Source organism: Ursus arctos, unplaced genomic scaffold (assembly GCF_023065955.2).
Source record: "Ursus arctos isolate Adak ecotype North America unplaced genomic scaffold, UrsArc2.0 scaffold_18, whole genome shotgun sequence".
Classification (NCBI taxonomy): Eukaryota; Metazoa; Chordata; class Mammalia; order Carnivora; family Ursidae; genus Ursus; species Ursus arctos.
The window spans coordinates 1745793-1768001 of record NW_026622852.1 but is presented as its reverse complement, the minus strand read 5'-3'; the positions used below and the strand labels follow the sequence as shown (position 1 = coordinate 1768001).

Sequence of the window (22209 nt, the reverse complement as noted above, 5' to 3'; positions counted from 1 at the left end):
AAAAGAAAAGGAGAGAAGAAATGGGGTGGGTGGAGGTTGTTGGGTTGGGAAGAGAGGGAAGGACCTATAATAGGCAACAAGAAGGCAGAGAGTAGGATAGAAAGTGGGAGAAAGATGCAAGAAGGAAATGGGGGAGGAGGTAGAGAAGGGCCTCTGGTAGGGATAGGGAGAATGAAAGGATTAAGATGTGGGAAGGGAAATACCATCATCAGCTCAATGACCAGACAGAAGAGTCAGGAAGTGGTGGGGTAGGAGAGATGGGAGAAGGCTCTCCAGAGTGGGAAGTAAGAGAAGTGAGTTAAGAGCATGAGAAATAAGGCATGGGTCAGAAAGTGAGGACTCCATCAAATTAGGAAGAGGACAGGGAGCAAGAATGGGGACAGGGGGTGGTTAAAAAGTATGCAGAGTGCAAAGTCTGGGAGGGGCATAGGTCAAACAGCAGGTGGCCTCTTGGTAAAGGGGTAGAGAGAGAAGCCCATGATTTGAAGGGAAAGGTGTGTGAGAGGGGAGGACCCTGAGAGAACAGAGAAGGGAAGTCTTTTTTGGAAACCAACTAGGTAACAAGATTGCTGAGCTACGGGAGCCTAAGCCTGAGGCCAGAGGTAGAGAAGTGGGAGTCAGGGAAGGGAATGCCCTGGGGTTTGAATGTCTGCAGAATTGAAAACCGAGCCCAGACTGCAGCAAAGCCCTGAGGATAGGGTTGGTGGAAACTTTCCAGGACGATTGCAGTAACCCAGAATGGGAGGCTGAGGTGCTGAAGATCCACTTGTTCATTACCAACTGTATACGTACACAGGTACCCTGATATGCATAATTTGTGTAGTGTGTTTATATACATCAGAGTATGATGTGCTTTTCCTACTGCTGCCCTTTTCTTCCTGCTCCTGTTCATATGCAATTCTCATTGCTTGCTTCACTGAATACTGGATCTTCCCCTCCCCACCTCCCTCCTGATGCCCTTGAGTCCTTCCAGTTCAGGGGTGCTTCCCAGCTGTTGCTTTACTTGCCAAGCTCTAACCACCCAATTTTGTCTATGTTGTTCCTTTCATCTAGGGCTTTCCCCATAACTCCTCCCCACCTCTCATACATACAACTCACTGGGGATGGAGATAATTCTCTGATATTAAAGAAGCTACAATCTGTGCTCTCAGATCCCCCATCCCAAAATTTGGAAAAATGTAGTCATTTTGGGACAGGGGATGTACTCTGGTGCCTGGGACTGGCAAGGGATACATTTTCTATAAAAGCTGTGTTGCTAAATTATGGTTTAATAGGCTTTTATACGCTAACCTGGGAAGCTACCCTTTTCCTCTGTATCATTGCTCCTATAGGTAGTATTTGTACAAATTCATACAAGTGAGATTATTGCATTTTCAACCTACATCAAGTCAAAGATCATTGCCATCATTCTTTTACAAATTAACTTCTAAAATGCAAGTTGGAGATTGCCTGTAATTTCTTCTAAATTCAACAGAATTGATGGAGGGTTGAAAAAAATCAAGTACAAAATTTTTTACTGGCCCTATCTGACTCTGGGTGTCTGGACCTCTCTTATTGAGGCCTACGGTTTTCAGAACCAGTGTGCTTTTGATCTGTTTGTTGCACTGTGCTTTAACCTTACCAATAAAAGTGTTATCATTCAGTGGCATATCTACAATAGCACCTCTGAAGATTATTTGAAGAAAAAAAAACCAACTTGGTGAGATTCTGAAGATTTAAGTGCTTTAAGTAACAGCCAAAGTTATAAATTTCCAGAAAAAAGGTGCTGTAATCCAACAGCACCAGGAGCAATGTCAGTCATCCTAAAAATATGCAGACTTTCCCCCCAACAGTGCTACCACTGGGAACTTGATCCAAAACTGCTACTTGCTGCAGTAGGAGCAGCCAAAGTAGAATTAGATGCAAACAGATCCTTTCTTTAAAGTCTGGGCATAAAGAATGGAAAGAAAAAAATAACTTGCTTATGTTCAACATTCTATCCAACATGAACTACAGAGGAATATTAAAGTTCCCAGAATAGAAGAACTAGATGTTTTTATTGGTTCAAAGAAGCTGCTTCAAATGCATTCCAAGAGACAATGAGGAAAATACTTTCCATGGAAAGAGACAGCTGGGTAGGCTGTTAAATAAACTTGCAAATAGCAAAGGAGTGAGTATAGTATGTGGTACCAGCCATGCTGGGAGGGAGGGGGTGGATTGTGGAGGGTTAGCACTATTTCTGTACTTTGTCAAAAAGACAGGCTTTAGCCTAGGACAGTACCTGCCATTCAGAAAATTGCTGTGAATCTGAAGTCTAATGCTCCTAAGCATGAGGTAGTTCTGGGAGGAGATGCTAAAAGGTGTCACAGTTAAAAAGGCTCAGTGCAGTTCTTAAGACAATTGCAGTATTTCCCAGAAACTAGTTGCCTTTAAGAATGAAATCCAGGGTTTTTATAGTATGAAAATGAGAAGAGGCTCTAGAAGAAATATGCACTAGGCAATAACCATTTGGATATTTTTAGATGAAATTCAGTCAGGTTGCACATGAGTTCTCTTTAAGATAGTGTCCGAACCTGGTTTTCAAAGGGCAAAAGGATGTGGTATAAATTAAAAATAAATACTGTAATAAATAAACAACACAGTGAAGCAGAAAAAGTAGTAGAAAGTAACACAGAGCCTTGAGTTTAAATTCTATCTGCTGCCGACTACCTGTGACTTAGGGTGAGTAACTCTCTGAAATCACTTTACCTTGTCTGTAAAATGGACAAAATGCCATTTACCTCACAAAGTGTGTATGAGAAGCCAAATAATGTATAAAAAATGCTGACAGCACTCTTCTTTTTGGACACAGACTCCACACATGTGGGAACTGTTGCCATCCCTGCTGCAAATGGACATGTTGGGAAAATACTCTTCTTCCCCCCAATTAAAAAAAAACAAACAAGAAACAGTAAAATAAGAACTGGTTATTGAGGAAGAAAAGGAAACCTTGAGGTGGCAGAAATGAAGAGAGAACCCATAGGACCTGAATCCACCTGGGCCATGGAGGAGGCTAGACTAGATGTGTGTCTTAGGATTGGGGTTTCAGTGATGCCAGGGAATGAAAGTTAGGAATCAAGGCTGCATTTATAATAGATAGTAAGGAGCAGAAATGAGGCATATTCAGGACTGGGAAAGCCCTGTTCCAATACCAGAACTGAAATATCAGTATCTACCAGCCCAAGGTCATAGCAGGAAACAAGCTTTCCCTCCGAGGCCATGGGTGAAAACAAAGATCCAATAAAATTCACATAACAACTAGTTCAGTTTCAGGAAACCTATAAGGGCCCCAGAAGAAACAATCTAAAAATTTCTCCAAAGGAAGTGACTGCATACAGAAATAAGCCATAAGGAAAACTATCTGAGAAGAAAATGCCAGAGAAGATGAGCTCACAAATTTACAAAACAGAATGAAATTCAACATTAAGCACCAACAAATGGCAGAATTCTTACTTCAGGAACCAGAAATGACAGAAAGAAAACAACTTTGAAATAAATATGTTTTAAATGCACAAAGAGAAAACAGAAGGACTAAAATCCATAAATGAGAACAGGAGATTATGAAACAAGAATAGATAAATATGAAAACAAAACTAGAAGAAAATTGTTCTTAAAATAAAATATAACTTATTTAGATAGTTAAATAGTAGGCTGGGGTGCCTGGGTGGCTCCGTCGGTTAAGTGTCTCCCTTCAGCTTCAGGTCATGATCTCAGGGTCCCGGGATCAAGCCCCATGTCAGGCTCCCTGCTCAGTGTGGAGCCTGCTTCTCCCTCTCCCTCTCCTGCTCCCTCTGCTTGTGTGTGTGTGTGCTCTCTCTCTGTCAAATAAATAAAATCTTTAAAAAACAAAACAAAACCCAAAAAAACAGTAGGCTAGACTATAAAAGAAAATTCAGTGAATTATAAGAAAGATATGAGGAATCACGTAGAATATAGCACAGAGTGGGTAAAGAGATGAAAAATGTAAGAGATGTGAAGGTAAAGCAGATCACTCCAGGAGACAGAGGAAACAGGAAAAGCGCAATGTTTTTAGGAGAAAGTAAAAAGCTGTCAGAATGAAGACACGCATTCCCAATTTAAAGGTATATAGTAAGTCCCAACACAAGCAAATAAGAACGAATCCACATCTAGATGGATTTCAGTGAAACTCAGAAGCTACTGAAGTAACCACGTCCTTCAAGGAGATGACAAATTGACATCCAACTGTTCAGCAACCACGGTGTCAGAACACAGTGAATGTCTCTAAGATGCTGAAGAGAGGTGACTATAACCTAGACCTAAACCAAACCAATGTTTCTCTCTAACAGTGTGAAAAATAAAGACATTTTCGGACATGCGAAGATTGAGAAAATTTACTGAAAATAGACATTCACTGAAAGGCCTATGGAACAAAAAGATCTTTAAGTATTCAACAAGAAATAGTGAGCAAAGAAACAGACAAAACTCGTCAGGACATCAGTAAGTCACACATTTTAAAGAACAACTCAGGTTTTAAAGAGTTCTAACTAAAATAATAAACAAATGGAAAATAGAAAAGGTATTTGAAGGGTAATAAAAATAGGGTGAGATACTTATTCAGGAAAAAAACAGAGACGATGGCCATTTTTATAAATATTTATATGCTCTAAAGTATAGGTATGTTAAAAACTTAAGAATGAGTACAAAATTGGGGCAGCCGGGTGGCTCAGTTGGTTACATACCTGACTCTTGTTCAGCTCAAGTCGTATTCTCAGGATCCTGGGATGGAGCCCTGCTTTGGCTCCCTGCTCAGCGGGGAGTCTGCTTGTCTCCCTCTCCCTCTCCCCCTCCCCCTGCTCTCTCTCAAATAAAAAATAAAATTATAAAAAAATGTGAGTAAAAAATAACTGATTTAATATGTGAATAACTCTTGGTCCAGTGCAAGGGGAAGAGCGCAGGTTCAAACCCTCTTTAAAGGTAAGGACAAGAAAGAAAGGTAAGAAAGGCCTTATACCTGCCCTCTTCATAATAAAGATAAATAGAAAACAAAACGCAATGACAGGAGTAAGTCTAAATATTTCAGTATCATAATACATTTACCTTTTTTAAAACAAAAAACTAACCTAAAGCATAAAGTTGTTGAAAAAAGCAAATTGCAGAATACCATTTACATAAAACTTACATTACATAAACTTACAGTACATAAAACTTAACACTTGAAATACTATATTTTATGCATACATAACAACAAGTAAACTGAGAAGGCACCACTAAAGTCAGGATAATTTCCTGGGGTGGGGGAGGGGAATATGGGCAGGACGACAAATGAAAGTTGTCGACTTCATTTGTAGTATTTTGTTCCTTTTTTTTTTTTTAAGATTTTATTTATTTATTTGACAGAGAGGCAGTGAGAGAGGGAACACAAGGAGGGAGAGTGGGAGAGGGAGAAGCAGGCTTCCCACTGAACAGGGAGCCCGATGCGGGCCTGATCCCAGAATGCTGGGACCATGACCCCAGCCGAAGGCACATGGCAGATGCTTAATGACTGAGCCCCCCAGGCGCCCCTTTTGTTCCTTTTTAAAAAACAAATATGTTAACATTGATTGATATTGAGTAGTCTATATGCAAGGTGTTTGTTACAATTTCTTTGGAATTTTTCATATTTTGAAAACAAGCAGGCAGGGGTGCCTGGGTTGCTTAGTTGGTTAAGCATCTGGCTCTTGGTTTTGGCTCAGGTATGATCTCAGGTTCATGAGATTCAGCACCTGGTTGGAGTTTGGGCTCTGCACTCAGCAGGAAATCTGCTTCTCTCCCTCTGCCCCTCCCCCTACTCGAGTTCTCTAGTAAATAAATTAAAAAAAAAAAAAAAAAAAAAAAACCAAAACCCCAACAGGCATAGAACATGGCATAGATGTTATTTTCCTTCCCCTGGCTCAAGTGTGTTTTATAATAAAAGGAAATTATCTTCTTGGTTGGTTTGTTGGCCAGTTTTATTACTTAGTATAGTGTCTGATACATAAGTGCTTAATGTTAGTTTCCTCTCAAATAGAGTTCCTTTAATGTTAAATGTGTTTTGGTTTCTTAGTAGATAAAAAAATCCGCTTTTGAAAGGCTACTTGGGGGACTTCAAGTTTCACACAAGATGAAGTAAGTATATTCCACTCTATCCCTGCTGCTAAATATAACTAAAAACCATGGATGAAATACATAAAGCAACAATCAAAAAAGACTCTGAAAGGGGGAAAAATGAAAAAAAAAAAAAAAAAAAAAAGCCTAGCTAGGCATTTTGGAACTTGAGGAATGATCTGGCAGTAAGTTTCCTGGAGTTCTTCTTTTGTCTTCTTTTTACCTTCTTTTGGCATTGGGTGCAAGGGAAGTCTACAACCTGAAAACATCAATGGGCACAGCTACCCTGCTGGTGCCCCAACAAGCCTGCTCTCAAAGTCAAAGGAATGGGAAAAGGGTGACCTATAGGAAAACCTACCTTGTTTTACCTGTTCCACTCCTGGTGAACACCCAGCCCCCTCGTAGCTGATGTGGTCAGGCCTATGGGGAGGAGACCATCCCCGCCCGGCATTAAGTGAGCAGCTACAAAGAGGCAGCACCTTAACTATCTCCACTGGAGATTGAGGGAGGATTACAAAGAGAATGGAGTTAGGGAAAGGGTTCCTTTAAATTTGTATATGAAGTCTTCGGGGATTCCTCAAGCAGACCATGCACGAAATTAACCATAATCAACACAGCAAAATGAACTATGAGTTGACTATTGCCCAGGTTTCAGATTGGCTTCTGGGTAGCACTCAAGTGGATGCAGACCAGAATAGCAATGCAAAAGCTTAGAAAATTAAATTGACAATGAACCACGTAAGTGGGACAGAATACGCATTCTGAACAAAAACGTTTTGACTGTCTTTATTATAAAATAGAAGATTTAAATAGGAACAAGAGTTTCATAATACTCAAAATGTCCAGGATACAATGCAAAATTACTCATCATCTCAAGACCAGGAAAATCCGAATTTGAACAAGAGATATACAGAAGACCCAAACAGAAATTTTATTTTTTAAAGATTTTATTTATTTGAGAGAGGCAGAGAGCAAGCACAAGCAAGGGGGAGCGGCAGAGGGAGAGGGAGAAACAGGCTCTTCACCGAGCTGGGAGCCCGACTCGATCCCAGGACCCTGGGACCATGACACGAGCCAAAGCAGATTCTTAACCTACTGAGCCACCCAAGTGCCCTCCAAACGAAATTTGCTATGCTTTCCGCCAGTATCATTTCTCATCTACGGCAATTCGCCAAAGATTTTTTAAAAATACCTATATCTTCTCAAGGAAAGAATGCTATTGAGTTAATTTCTTGGGTATGAGGGAAAGAATACTTTCAGAAACAAAGTGAATTCAGGTTGAGGTCATTAGAGATCTTTTTATTTTTTTATTTTTTAAGTAGACTTCACGCACAGTGTGGAGCCCCATGTGGGGCTCAAACTCGAGACCGTGAGATCAAGATCTGAGCTAAGAATGAGACCAACGCTCAACTGACTGAGCCACCAAGTCACTCTAGTCATTAGAGATTTTTTTTTTAAGATTTTATTTATATCAGAGAGAGAGAAAGAGAGAAAGAGCACAAGCAGGGGGAGCAGCAGGCAGAGGGAGAGGGAGAAGCAGCCTCCCTGCTGAGCAGGAAGCCAACATGGGGCTCGATCCCAGGACCCCGGGATCATGATCCGAGCTGAAGGCAGATGCTTAACTGACTGAGCCACTCAGGACCCCTAGAGATATTTTTTAAAGATTTATGTATTTGAGAGAGAGAGAGAGAGGCAGAGGGAAACAAGCAGATTCCATGCTGAGTGTGGAGCCTGACTTGGAGCTTGATCCCACACCAGTCATTAGAGACCTTGAGTCTATCAATAAGATGATCTTACCTAAGCTGGGGCACTTTATTTTTTAAAAAGATTTTAGTTGGGGGCACCTGGCTGGCTTAGTTGGTTGAGCATCTGCCTTTGGCTCAGGTCATGATCTCAGGGTCCTGGGATTGAGCCCTGCGTTGGGTTCCCTGCTCCGTGGGGAGTCTGCTTTTCCCTCTCCCTCTGCCTGCAGCTCCCCCTGCTTGTGCTCACTCTCTGTCAAATAAATAAAATCCTAAAAATATATATATATTATGTTTAGAGAGAGAGTTTGGCAAGCATGAGTGGGGGAAAGGGCAGAGGGAGAGGGAGAGAATCTCAAGCAGATTCCCTGCTGAGTGTGGAGTCCAATGTGGGGCTCGATCCCACGACCCTGAGATCATCATCCGAGCAGAAATCAAGAGTCTGATGCCTAACTCACTGAGCCACCCAGGGACCCCTAAACGGGGGCACTTTATATATTTTTAGATTTTATTTAAATTCTAGTTAACATATAGTGTATTATTAGTTTCAGGAGTAGTATTTAGTGATTCATCAGTTGCATACAACACCCAGTTCTCATTACATCAAGTGCCCTCCTTCATGCACATCACCCAATTACCCCATTCCCCACCCAACTCCCCTCCAGCAACCCTGTTTGTTTCCTAGAGTTAAGGGTCTCTTGTGGTTTGTCTCCCTCTCTGTTTTGATCTTATTTTCCCTTCCCTTCCCCTATGTTCATCTTTCTGGTTTCTTAAATTCCACATGAGTGAAATCATATGTCTTTCTCTGACTTATTTTGCTTAGCATAATACCCTCTAGTTCCATCTGCACTGTTGCAAATAACAATATCTCATTCCTTTTGATGGCTGAGTAGTATTCCATAGTGTGTGTGTGTGTGTGTGTGTGTGTGTGCACGTGCACGCACACATACATCTTTATCCATTCATTCGTGTTCCTTCCATGTTTGGCTATTGTGGACATTGCTGCTATAAACATTGGGGTGCATGTGCCCCTTTGAATCGCTATTTCTGTTGCCTTTGGATAAATCCCTAGCAGTGCAATTGCTGGATTATAGGGTAGTTCAGTTTTTAACTTTGAGGAACCTCCATACTGTTTTCCAGAGTGGCTGTACCAGTTTGCATTCCCAAGAGTGCATGAGGGTTCCCCTTTTTCTACATCCTCACCAGCACCTGTTGTTTTTTGTGCTGATTTTAGCCATTCTGACAGGTGCGAGGTGATAGCTCACTGTAGTTTTTATTTGCATTTTCCTGATAACCAGTGATATGGAGTTTTTCATGTATATGTTAGCCATTTGTATGTCTTTGGAGAAATGTCTGTTCATGTCTTTTGCCCGTTTCTTGACTGGATTTGTTCTTTTGGGGTGTTGAGTTTGAAAAGTTCTGTAGAGATCTTGGATATTAGCTCTTTATCTGATAAGACATTTGCAAATATCTTCTCCCATTCTATCAGTTGTCTTTTGGTTTTGTTGACTGTTTCCTTTGCTGTGCAAAAGTTTTTTATCCTGATTAAGTCCCAATAGTTCACTTTTGCTTTTGTTTCCCTTGCCTCTGGAGATGTGTCTACCAAGAAGTTGCTGCAACCAGGGTCAAAGAGGTTGCTGCCTGTGTTCTCCTGTAGGATTTTGGATTCCTGTCTCACGTTTAGGTTTTCCACCAATTTTCAATTTATTTTTGTGTATGGTGTAAGAAAGTGGTCCAGGGGTGCCTGAGTGGCTCAGTCAGTTAAGCGTCTGACTTCAGCTCAGGTCATGTTCTCAGGGTCCTGGGATCAAGTCCCACATAGGGTTTCCTGCTCAGCAGGGAATCTGCTTGAGATTCTCTCTCTCCCTCTGCCCCTCCCCCTGCCTTCTCGCAAATAAATAAAATCTTTTTTTAAAAGATTTTGAAAGAGAGAGTGCAAGCATGCACCCATAAGTGGAGGGGAGGGAGAGAGAGTAAGAGGGAGAAGCAGACTCCCCATTGAGCAGGGAGTCTAATGTCAGGCTCAATCCCAGGACCCTAAGACCTGAGCTAAAGGCAGACAGTTAACCAACTAAGCCACGCAGGCACCCCAAATAAAATCTTAAAAAAAAAAAAAAAAAAAAAAGTGGTCCAGTATCATTCTTCTGCATGTTGCTGTCCCAATTTTCCTAACACCATTTGTTGAAGAGACTGTCTTTTTTACATTGGATATTCTTTCCTGCTTTGTTGAAGATTAGTTAACCATACTGTTGAGGGTCAATTTCTGGGTTTTCTGTCCCATTGATCTATGTGTCTGTTTTTATGCCAGTACCACTCTGTCTTGATGAGTAAGCTTTGTAATATAGCTTTTGGAGTCCAGAATTGTGATGCCTCCAGATTTGGTTTTCTTTTTCAACATTACTTTGGTTATTTGGGGTCTTTTCTGGTTCTATACAAATTACAGAATTGTTTGTTCCAGTTCTGTGAAAAATGCTGGTGTTATTTTGAGAGGGATTGCTGGGGCACTTTACAAAAGGAAAAGTGAACTGTATTCATAACAACTCTGGAACAACAAATACAACTTGGGTTTGTCCTGGGCAAACTGACACTTAGGGCTACCCTATCTGTATTACTCATGTATTGCTACATAACAGATCACCCCAAAGTTTAGTGATTAAAACAACATTCCTTATTGAAGTTTCTGTGGGTCTGGAATCTAGTAACAGCTTAGCTGGCACCTCTGGTTCAGGGTGTCTCAACTGGAAGGAGTGGCTGAAGTCACTCAAGGCTCAACTGTGGGAGAATCCACTTCCAAGCTCACTCCTATAGCAGCTTTAGGACCTTGTTGGCTATTGGTTGGAGACAAGAGTTTCTTGGCACATGGGCCTCTCCAAAACGTAGCTCCAAACACAGGAGTTAGCTTCTCTGAGTGAATAAGAGAAGGTACCCAAAGTGGAAGCCACGTTAGTTTTAACCTAACTTTGGAAGTGATATCCCATCACTTTGGCTGCATCCTATTCATTACAAGAATAAGTCCAGGGGTGCCTGGGTGATGCAGTCGGTTAAGCGTCCAACTCTTGGTTTCAGCTCAGGTCATGATCTTAGGGTCGTGAGACTGAGCCCCACGCTGGGCTCTGTGCTCAGCGTCGAGTCTGCTGAAGACTCTCCCTCTTGGGACGTGTGGGTGGCACAGTTGGTTCAATGTCTGCCTTCGACTCAGGTCATGATCCCAGGATCCTGGGATTGAGTCCAACATCAGGCTCCTTCCTCGGCAGGGAGCCTGCTTCTCCCTCTGCCTGCTACTCCCCCTGCTTGTGCTCATACTCTGAGAAATAAAACCTTAAAAAAAAAAAAAAAAAAAAAAAAAAGGCTCCCCCTACCTCCCCTGCTCCAGTGCTCTAAAATAAATAATAAATCTTAAAAAAAAAAAAATAAAGCTCAAAAAAAAAAAAAAAAGTCTAGCCCACACTCAAAGGGGTTACAATAGGGAATGAAGATGAGGTGCTGGGGATCACTGGGGACCATCTTAGAGGCTGCCTACCACACCATCAACCAATCAATAACTTGTAGTCAACTGACTTAAGAGATGAAAACAATTAGTTTAAACATAGTGGATGTTCTAGTTCTAAATTATTAAAACACTAATTAAAAAATTCAATTCCTTGTCTACCGAGAAACTGAGGAATTTAGGAATGCTTCTATCAATTGGGATAGGCTAGGTCATGTGAACTCAAAAACCTTAGGTTGTTAAAGATGTACTTCTCACTCATGGTTACCTGTCCATCGTAAGTAAGCCTGGGTACTACTGATCTCCATGGAAGGGAGGAAAAACCCCCCCACAACTCTGGAGGGCGATGAAACACTCTGCCCAGAAGTGACACACAGCATTTACTAAACAGCTCACTGATTAACTGGTCACACGACCCTAGCCAACCACAAGGAGGCTAAGATGTACAATCCTAACACATGCACTCCAGAGCCAGAAATACCAGAAGAACAGTACTGATAGACTACCTGTCATTCTGGTCACTAAACATTCAATCCACTCTTATGTCCTACAGAAACTACACATCCTCCAGAATGGTTACAATGGTACAATGAAGAGGACAAAAAGTGTTAGTGAGAATGTGGGGCAACCAGAACTCTCATACATGACTGGCAGGAGTGTTAAATGGTATAAACCATTTGAGAACATCTCTTCATTTGTTTTGAGTAAATACTAATGAAACTGATGGGTTGTATGGTAAGAACACATTTTATAGGAAACTTTCAAACTATTTCCCAAAGACTTACAGATGGAGGTTCATAGCAGCTATTTATAATAGCAAAATCCTGGAAACTCAAATATCCATCACCAGATGAATAAACAAACAGTGGAGTATCCATATATAATGGAATACCCAGTAATACGTTCAGATTTTGTCCATTGTCTGTTGCATTTTGTTTTCAATCATTTACTTCCATGAATTTTAATCTCAAACTACTCTTCACACAGCACCTTATTGTTATTCTAGCAATGTAATGCAGTTTTATACTTGAGGATATAGTGTAAAATTCATTCTTTCATTCACTTTTTAATAGTTGTAATTGGTCTGCCTGCCTGGTCCCTCTAGCTAGTTCTTGATGTTTTGTTTGGTGTTTGAATTTTTTTCTTTGTACTGATTAATCCAGGTTATTAAATAATCAGTTCCTTCAGGGACTCGAACGTCTGGTGTGTGGACCAGTCAGTATCAGTACAAAAGCACAGAAAACTCTTCCCAGTGTAAGCTGGTGATGAGTGGATCATCAAGCTTAATTCCTTAAAATGAGGTACAGTCATGAGCTCTGTATTTCAGGGTGTTCTGAAGAATGGGAAAAGGTTTGGTCCCTAATAAACAGAAAAGAAGTAGTACACAGTGGGCAAGTTAGAGCAGATCTCTATCCAGTTCATATGTAGGCTCTATACTAAAACCCAAAGCTTTAAGTTATAGAGGCAAGTCCCCCTTCTGTTAGCCAAACTGTCATAACAAGCTTATGAGAGAACTTAGGATGTTTTAGATAGCCAGCTCCCCAAAGTTTACCTAATACTCTTAAACATACTAGCATGCACATATTCGTTGAATGAATGGTATTATTTAGAAATGAGTTCTACAACTAGAGGCCCTGCTTAGTTTTTTTTTTTTTTCCTAGTTAGAAAAAAATCCTACCCATATGAAAGTGCCTGAGTACTTAACAGCAATCACTGTAACCAACTACATGTAACAGAATCCAGTGAGAAGCTATTCTTTCAAAAGTTGAGCCTAAGAGACAACCAGATACTATATACCACCTAAAGGGATAACCATACCACCTATGAAGAAGTCTTGGCTGGGGGGTGAGTGGGGTGTGTGTGTGGGGGGGGTGGATCAAACCTGAATCTGGTCATGCTTGAATTCCAGTTACCAATTTACACAGAATAAAGAGTAACAGGTTAGACCATACCACATGGTTATAGTCGGCAAAATCTTACTCTGTCAGGCTCCAGAATAATTTAAACATACAAATTGCAAAAAGTAAAGGAAAATTAAAGGGATAGATACAGATTAAAAGACAGGTAAGTGATAGCAATTAATAACAATGTAAGGTCCCTATCTGGATTCTGACATAAACCTAAAATATCTATATGTGACATTTTAGACAATGGAGATTTGAACATTTACTACATATTTGATGATATAACAACTATTAATGTTTTTCGGGGTTTTTATTTTATTTTTTTACATGTGTGGCAAAGGTATTGTCGTTATTTCCTAAACGTCTGCATCTTCTATATCAAACTAAACTATTTATGTAAAAAAATCTGAGGTCTTTTGAAAAAGTTTAAAAGCAACATAGAATTGCTTAGTTTTGGGCCATTCTTGGCTCCTGAACATATTAAGCTAGAATCTACTTTCTTTCCTAGTCCATAATACTATAGCAAAGTTAAGACAAAACATAGCCTAACTGTGGGAATCACTTATTTTGCTAATAAAAACAGAACTAAACCAGTTCAAGTAGCTGAAACTGGGAGATGTTTGTTCCCCACCCTTCACACAGAGAGAGGGCCAGTGCCAAAGGAAATACAACACTAGATGATGCAATTTAATGATTCATTTCAATATAAAAAGGTCCTATGTGATTCTTCAAAATGAAAATGATTCCAATGTCCATAACTAGCCCTAAGTAAAAACAGCTCCCAATCACTATGCTCTAAGTGTTCCCTAGGACCTGATTCTGAATTTAATTGAAAGCAGGAAAAGCACCCCAACTAGTTTGGCTTATATTCAAATGTGAGAGCTTATATAGTCCAGAAGTAAAGACCGCCAGTGTCTGTGGGCTCAGCTGTGCCACTTCCTTGATGTATGAACTTTGGCAAGTTTCTTAACCTTTCTGTACGTACCTCTGATGTTCATCCGTAAGATGGGGATAATTGTACCTGCCTCTAAGGGTTGTCAGGACTGAATGAACACACATAAACACGTACAAGTGACTAGTGCAAAGCAATATTCAATAAATATTGGCGCTATATATGTAGCTCTGAATTCTGAAGCAGGAAAACTGATATTAAATCTTTACTCTGATGAAAATATAACAATATACTTTCGGAGACTAGAAAGATGTTTTCTCATGGCTGTGAAATAAGGAGCACTGATAATGCTAAAACTGAATGCGAGACTGAAGTTGTAATAGATAATAAATAAAAGAACAGTCACTAGGTACTTATTTTGGAAATTTTTCTAATTTAGTAAAAGTGAAAAAAAAAAAAATCAAACCCAGGGCGAAACTTGTCTTAGTGTCTAAGATTTCAAACTAGCTCTTATTGCCAAAAATCAAGAGTAGAGAATTCTAGAAAATGTCTGTTTTAAAATATATAATGAAATATTCTGGAAGTGATTAATTCTTAAAAATACGTATATAAGCCAGACAAATGTAAAAAAGTGAAGCAAGATGAACTATTTTTCTGGTCATAAAATATTTATTAAGGTATACTTTAGGGAATATAGTGAATATAAAATTTAGGATCACAATATGAAGCAATTTCAGTCCTCTCAAAAGTCAGCCCAGCCCTCAATGCTCTGCAGATGTAAAACCACTGGTGAGACTCACTAAAAGCAGTTTGACTAGTACAGAAGAGGCTTTCATGAACATTTACAACTAGAGCATCTGAATACCTCTTTTAAGTGCAAAACCACACCACATTACACTAATGCAGCAACAATGCATTCATATTGTTCTTATTAGTCATTAGTAGTCAACTTGCATAAAACACCAGAAAAAAGCACAATGGAGCTCACAAAATGGGCTAAAAAATGAACCTGTCCTTGCAAAACACATTGTAATGGAAGAAGACATTAAAAATGTATTATGCACAATACAGAAGCTGCGTTCCAAAGATCTTGAGTGTCATTTCCTCTGTAAAATCAAATTACACAAACCAGGCACAACTAATATTTGGGAGGCAGTGCGTAGCTAAAATTTCATTTAACTAATTACTCAATGATTTAAAAAATCCCCATAAGTCTTTTCTGTCCTGAGGTAGTTGCAAAATAAATCATAACTTGGATATCAACTAGAGCTGAGGCTTTGACTTTTTACTCATTTAAAACTAGTTGTTACTGACAGGAACTACCTTTTGATATTTAAAAGACAGTTGAGAAATGGGCCTCTTACTACACACACAAGACAATGGCTATGTAGGAAAGAGGGTTAGCTGCTTCAGAACGTGAGAGATATGGTCCACCATTGCGCTTCCACCCTCCCCGCCCCCTCCCCCCAACCATTTTAGATTCTTTATTGTCCAAAAAGCCATCAAGAGCAACACAGTAAAGTAGACAAATCATCGTCCTTTGCTGTAGCCAGGGAAGAAAAGGTCAAGTAGAGTCTGCAGAATCTCATTGGGAATCATGAGATAATTCTGGCCAAGATCATGCCGGCAAGCAGGACAGGAGAAAACTTGAGCCTTAAAGGAGCGCTGTAAGCAATCCTAAGGCAAAACCAAAAAACAACAAAAACAAAAACATACCCAATTTCATAAGAGTAACAGCGTGTAGAAAAGTCAATGACTTACACTTTTAAATAGGAACCAGAAATTTAGGATGAACAACAACTGTTAAGGCTTGAATCTGCACTATGAAAACTAGTCTACAGACATGGCTTTAAGTTCCACTTCTAGCACATATTGTGAGACTTAAGGTAAATGACTTTAAATTTTGTGTCCTTTAATTTCCTCATCCAATAAAATGAGAGTGTTAGAATTTATGTAGAGTTTCCACTAGCCTCATCTTCTATGTTGGATTTTAATCCTGTTCTTTCATGACAGAACACCTAAAAAAAAATTTAGGATTCCCCTGCTTAGAACTAAGTTATATACTTCATCAAATCACTTAAATGTAGAATGTGTCTTCCAGAAATATATAGGTCAGGCACAAACACATATGCAGAAGGTTTACTTCCATTTTACAAAAGAAACTTTACAAAACTAAAGTTCAGAAGTTAGGTCAGGGCACACAACCACTGAGCAGTAGAGCAGGATTCCAACCTTGGTTTGACTAAAACTCAATTTTTCCCTTTACACCACACTAATAATACAATATTCAACTCCTCTGGGCATGCTGCCAAACAGAATCTGTTTTAGATTCCATTGTGTAGACGGAATTCAGTTTGCACTATAATATATGAAACGTACATAAGCTCTAACATAGAGAACAGCAACACCACCTTACTTTCCTCTCCACTGCAACTCTCCTCAGTAACTCCAAACATGATACATATGTGCTATTACTGTAGAATTGAAACATGCATTACTGACAAAATGTAATGAAATGTTTCTTAACTGACAAGGTTCCACAACTGTTCTGCTGCATGGAAAAATGCTTTACATGCTAAAAACATGTTTGGAGGTTAGTGTACCCTTTTGTCCTAAACAAGGGTAAATGAGAAAGCAATCTACTTACTTTACAGACATTATGGAGGCAATCTGTTGTCACAGGCTGGTAAACTAGCTCCTGGCAGCAGACACACATAAAAGATTGTTCCAATTTTTTCAGAAAATTCTAGAATGGTACCCAAGGGAAAGAAAAAAGGTTAGCATTTCATAAAATATTAATAAAATTCTAAGTAAGTACAGAAAAATGTCTTTGTCACTATAACACATTTTGTATTAAAAACAAAGTGATGGTAACCATAAGTAAATATATAAAACTGAAGAAACTCCATTCCATTAAGATATACACATTAGTTTTAAATCTTAGAACTGGACTGGAAAAGTGCAAAATCAAAATATATGGCATTAAAAAGTGAACGTTCCCATTAAATCTCACATTCCAGATATCACTGTTTTCCCTTTAAAACAATCATAGACATATGTTAACAAACTGGGATTTAAATAAAAACTTGAAAGAAAAAAAAAATCATGGACAGCTTGTCTCAAAGTCATTACATACAGATCTTTTTTCAAAAAAGCTGGGTAGTAATTCCAGTATATGAACACATATTATTTATTCAATCTTTTGCTGTTACAAAACCTCAATATTTTTTAAGCTAAAAAAAAAAAATAAAAGCACTAATACTCTGTAGTATCTAATACTCTGAAGAATCAACATACTTATTTTCCTAGGATTATCTTCTATGGTATTTTGCCTCAGTCTAAAAACATCCTATATTTTCCTGATGCCAATGTTTACTCGAATTGGGACTAAATTATAAAAGATAGAGCCATCTTGGGGCCTCTGGGTGGTGTAGTCGGTGAAGTCGACCCTTGGTTTCATCTCAGGTCATGATCTCAGGGTCTTGAGATCAAGCCCCACATCAGGCTGAGCTCAGTGAGGAGTCTGCTAAAGTTTCTCTCTCCCTCTGCCCCTCCCTGTGCTGTCATGTGTGTTCTCTCTAAAATAAATAAATAAATCTTAAAAAAAAAAAAAAAAAAAGATAGAGCCATCTTAAGCAAAGATGATCAAACGGGTACTCCTATACTCATCAAAAGCCATTACTGGTTCCATTTTACCCAAGTGTATCTTTTAAACTAGAAGGATAAGTAGTTTTTTAAATAGTTACAAGGCTAATTCAGTTATTTTGGTAGTACGAGAGTGTACTTTTTATGTCTTCTTTTTTTTGGTCAGTAAAAAAGCAGAATGTACAAGAATTTCAGGTCAAAATTAAATCAAAGATCCCATTTCAAAGTTATATCTTGAAACTTATTTACAAACATTATAAAAGTGAATTATCAACAAGTATTACAAAACACACTGAAAGAATGTACCATGTAGGAGAGATATGGAAAGAACTCAAACTTTAATACCAACCTCCCTTCCCCATGACAAACTAGTTTGTTAATGACTGATAATTTCCCTGGTATCTCCATGATCCCTTTAAGAGGCACTACAGATATTCTGAGTTCCTACAATGTGCTAGATACTCATCTGGGTAGAGGTGAGAAAAAGGCAAAGTTTCTACTTTCATGGAACTTTATCTTCCTTTAGGAGAGCAGGCAAAAAAAAAAAAATCAATTTCAGATAGTAATAACTGAACAAACAAAGCAAATTAAAGCATAAGTAAAGAGTGGCTCTCTTAGGGTAGCCAGGGAAGGCTTCTCTGAGGACTAGGATTTTTCAGAGACTTACAGGAATGAGTGAGCCACATCAAGGTATAGAGAAGAGAATTTTCTAGTCAGAGAGGTCGTACAGGTATAATGGCCTAGAAGGAGGAACAGGTTGAGTGTGTTTAAATAGTACAGAGGTCATACTATAGCTGAAGCACTTTGCCTGAGAGAGTAGCAAGAGGTAGGTAAGGATGGGAAGGTATTGGGATAAAAATGTACAACACATATATAATAAATGCATTTATTTAAAAGTCGTCATTGGCCAACTCCTGATTTTTCTGGCTTAATAAATGTATTCCTGGTTTATCTGAAGAGAATAGGCATAAAATCTGCCCATGGCAATACTACATAAACATCCAGAGTAATCACTAGCAGCAAGGTCACGATCATCTCACCCAGGCATGTAAGATCCTGCCAATAGTGGGATAACCTACTGAATATTATTTTTGTCTTTTTTTTTTTTTTTTTGGCGGTTTGAGAACTGTCAACTGGTGACTATTTCATATAAAAGTTACACTGAAAGAAGAGCTGACAAGTGTACTTGATTTGCATACATTTACTGAGTCTCACAGGACACAATCACTTCAATAATTTTTTTTAAATTGATAAACAGGACATACATATTAAAAGTCTCACAGTGAAGCCCAATACACATTTCCAATCCAGTCAACGGATGTGCAAAAGAACTTCCATGTACCCTTAGGTGGCTTTTTCCTTCACCTATATCTAGTACTTTGTCTCCTGCCCACCCAGGAACTAGAGCTCACTTGAGTTATCCCTAACCAGCTGTATCCTCTCACCAGAGAATAATTAGATTATTATCAACAACTGTTTGCTGTTTCTTGCTTTCTCTAAGTGAAAATGACCTACTAGAATCAGACTCTCTTTATGCCTGGATATCTTGGCTAAAAAGCAAGTAACACTTCGCATAGAATTAAATCACTTTCCTTCTGTCCTCCAAACATGTAAGCCTCGTTTTACCAAGAATAACCCAACATCTCACATTTATAAGCAAAGGAAATAATGACTCCAATATAAATCTAAACAGTATTTGAAGGGCGCCTGGGTGGCTCAGTCAGTTAAGCGTCTGACTCCTGACTTTGGCTCAGGTCATGATCTCCGGGTGGTGAGATTAAGCCCTGGTCAGGCTCCCCTCACTGAGTGTGAAGCCTGCTTAAGATTCTATCACCCCCTACAACGCCCCACACCATGGCACACTCTCTCTCTCTCAAAACAAAAAGTATTTGATAAATCTCACCCATTTCTAAAAGTTTAAAAATCAGGGGCACCTGGCTGCCTCAGTCTGTAGAGCATAAGCTTTTTTTTTTTTTTTTTTTTTAAAGATTTTATTTATTTGACAAAGACAGAGACAGCCAGCGAGAGAGGGAACACAAGCAGGGGGAGTGGGAGAGGAAGAAGCAGGCTCATAGCGGAGGAGCCTGATGTGGGGCTCGATCCCGTAACGCCGGGATCACGCCCTGAGCCAAAGGCAGACGCTTAACCGCTGTGCCACCCAGGTGCCCCAGAGCATAAGCTTCTTGATCCTGGTGGTGTGAGTTTGAGCCCCACGTTGGGGGTAGAGATTACTCAAAAATAAATAGAAAATAAAAATAATAAAAATAAAAATAAAATAAAAATACAATACAATACAATACAATAAAATGAATAAATAGGGATGCCTGGCTGGCTCTGGCTCAGTCAGTAGAGCATGTGACTCTTGATTTTGGGGTTCTAAGTTTGAGTCCCATATTGGGAGATTACTTAAAAATAAAATCTTAAAAAAATATATGTATATAAATAAATATACATATGTGAATATATAAATATATGAATGCATGTTTAAAAAATTTTACCAGGGAACATTCTTCCTTAATATTGATAACCATTTCTCAAATAAAAAGCCACATAAAAATGAGTTCTCTCTATATTTAGACAGAAAGATAACTAACCCCATCTCAGACACACGAGAAATTCTGGCTAATGAATGGACAGAAACAAAGGGAACACTGGAAAGAAGAAATTACTAGAAGATGACAGGATAAAAATTCAAGAGAGGATACTAAAGCTCATCCACAATTAGTTGCATGGAGGAAAAAACCCAGAAAAGTAACTATATTACACCTAATAAGGGGTTACTATCTAATAAAATGGAATATTCTAATTTTAAGTAAAATTATAGACATAATAAAAGCAAGTGAACAAAGAAGGAATAAATTCACATCTGAAAATTCCAGCTTCTGGAATTTGATAAGAAAGCTTCATTTGCAAAATACAGCTTAACACAAAATCAACACATGAGTTGTAATTTCTTTTCACTTTAAAATTTCATGATCACCAAAAAATGGGGGAAAAAATCCAAAACATATAAAGTATTTAAATAAATCAACAGGTTTTTTTTTTTTACCACTATTAAACATGTGCTGAACTGCTTAAGATTTACACCATCAGATAACTTTGAACTACAGCAAGAAATTTCCCAATGAGTTTTAAATTGTGTTACACAAACTGAAAATTCTTCCCATGAACAGTGCTTTCAACATAAATGAGTAAGTTCAGGCACAGAGAGGCCAAAACCAACAACTAAGAAGCCTAAAATCAATTTAAAAGCATTTAAGTATTACTTTAGTTTATTTCTGAAAGGCAGTAGCCCTGGATGAGAGGGTTACATAAAAACATCAAGTTTTGACTGACTTGCAAAGGATGTTATTTTTTACTATTTGTTAACATTAGAACATTATTATTAAAAAAACCTTTACATACTGGACCTTCCACAAGAGATGCAAGCACTTCATCCCATAGCTTCTGGTTTTGGTGATCTTCTCTAATTAGATGTTGTTGTTGAGGGGTTAGCTGGAAAGCCTCAACTGCTTCTGCTGAATCTGGTGTTTTTAACACTTTGGAGGCACTTGGACAATCATCTAGATTTATTTAAAAATACACAAGCAGACTTATGAGTGATTCTAAGTAGAACTATGAGATCAAAGAGTTAACTGGCACCAGTAATGTTTAACATGAAGATAACCTGCATAAAGCAGCATCTAACTTCCCTTGGAGTTGTGAATACTGCATTTGCTGCCGTTTTGGCTCCGACGCTACTACAATACACAAAAAGTCCCACGCCTCTCTGCCACTCCCAAACATCTCTTTTAATTTCTGATTCGTTTCTCAATTTATTCTCTTAATATTTTTCTTTATTAGTAACTATGTTTTTAGGACTTACGTCTGCAATCATTACCTACCATCTGTAGTCGGCCTTTTTGAGGCTCCACTGGCCTGCTTCTTTGACTGTCCTTTAGTCTTCTTCCCTTCCTTATCTGAAGGGTAACCTACTGGATACTGATGGGGAAAAAAGTACAATATAGATTTAAGTTTTGCAAAGAAGTGTGTGTGGGGGTGTCTAGATGCTGCTGAGAAATTTAAAAAAGGAAGGGGTGAAGAGTCTATATTTTACCTAAACTGAGAGACTTTATATAAAGGAAACAGACATTTAAAGGACAGAAGACTATTAAAATCCCCAATTCAGTGTAAAACCATGTAGTTAAGATACTCCATTTTATAAAATAATGATCTTAGTCTCAGATCTAAAAGAGGAAAGACAAGTTTTCAGGAGATTTGAATAGGTGGCTTAAAAAGTTTAAGGAAGAGAAGAATCTAGATATGAAGGTAAGTAAAGATCAACCACAGAGCACAGTACGCACTCATACAGATGGTATTACACTCAATTGTGGAGCCAATCTTTAAAAAACAAAACAACTCCTCCCCCAACACTAAGGACTAAATTTCTTATCTCCC

General features: G+C 38.8%; 1 protein-coding gene across 6 annotated transcripts in view; it reads right to left on the bottom strand.

Annotated features, from left to right (window-relative positions):
• UHRF2 (ubiquitin like with PHD and ring finger domains 2) overlaps nucleotides 1–22209 on the bottom strand; it is a 117545-nt gene that overhangs the window by 8496 nt on the left and 86840 nt on the right. For 2 of the 6 annotated variants that reach the window (XM_026506549.4, XM_057313429.1), the window contains 4 exons: nucleotides 21657–21753; nucleotides 21178–21335; nucleotides 16775–16873; nucleotides 14777–15804 (listed from right to left, as the gene is read on the bottom strand). In XM_026506549.4, the coding sequence (XP_026362334.1) occupies nucleotides 15658–15804; nucleotides 16775–16873; nucleotides 21178–21335; nucleotides 21657–21753 (501 nt within the window). In that variant the 3' untranslated portion in view covers nucleotides 14777–15657. Of the gene's footprint in view, nucleotides 1–14776; nucleotides 15805–16774; nucleotides 16874–21177; nucleotides 21336–21656; nucleotides 21754–22209 lie in introns of those variants that run through there. The other 4 variants (XM_057313428.1, XM_057313427.1, XM_026506550.4 and 1 more) reach the window with 3 other exon arrangements.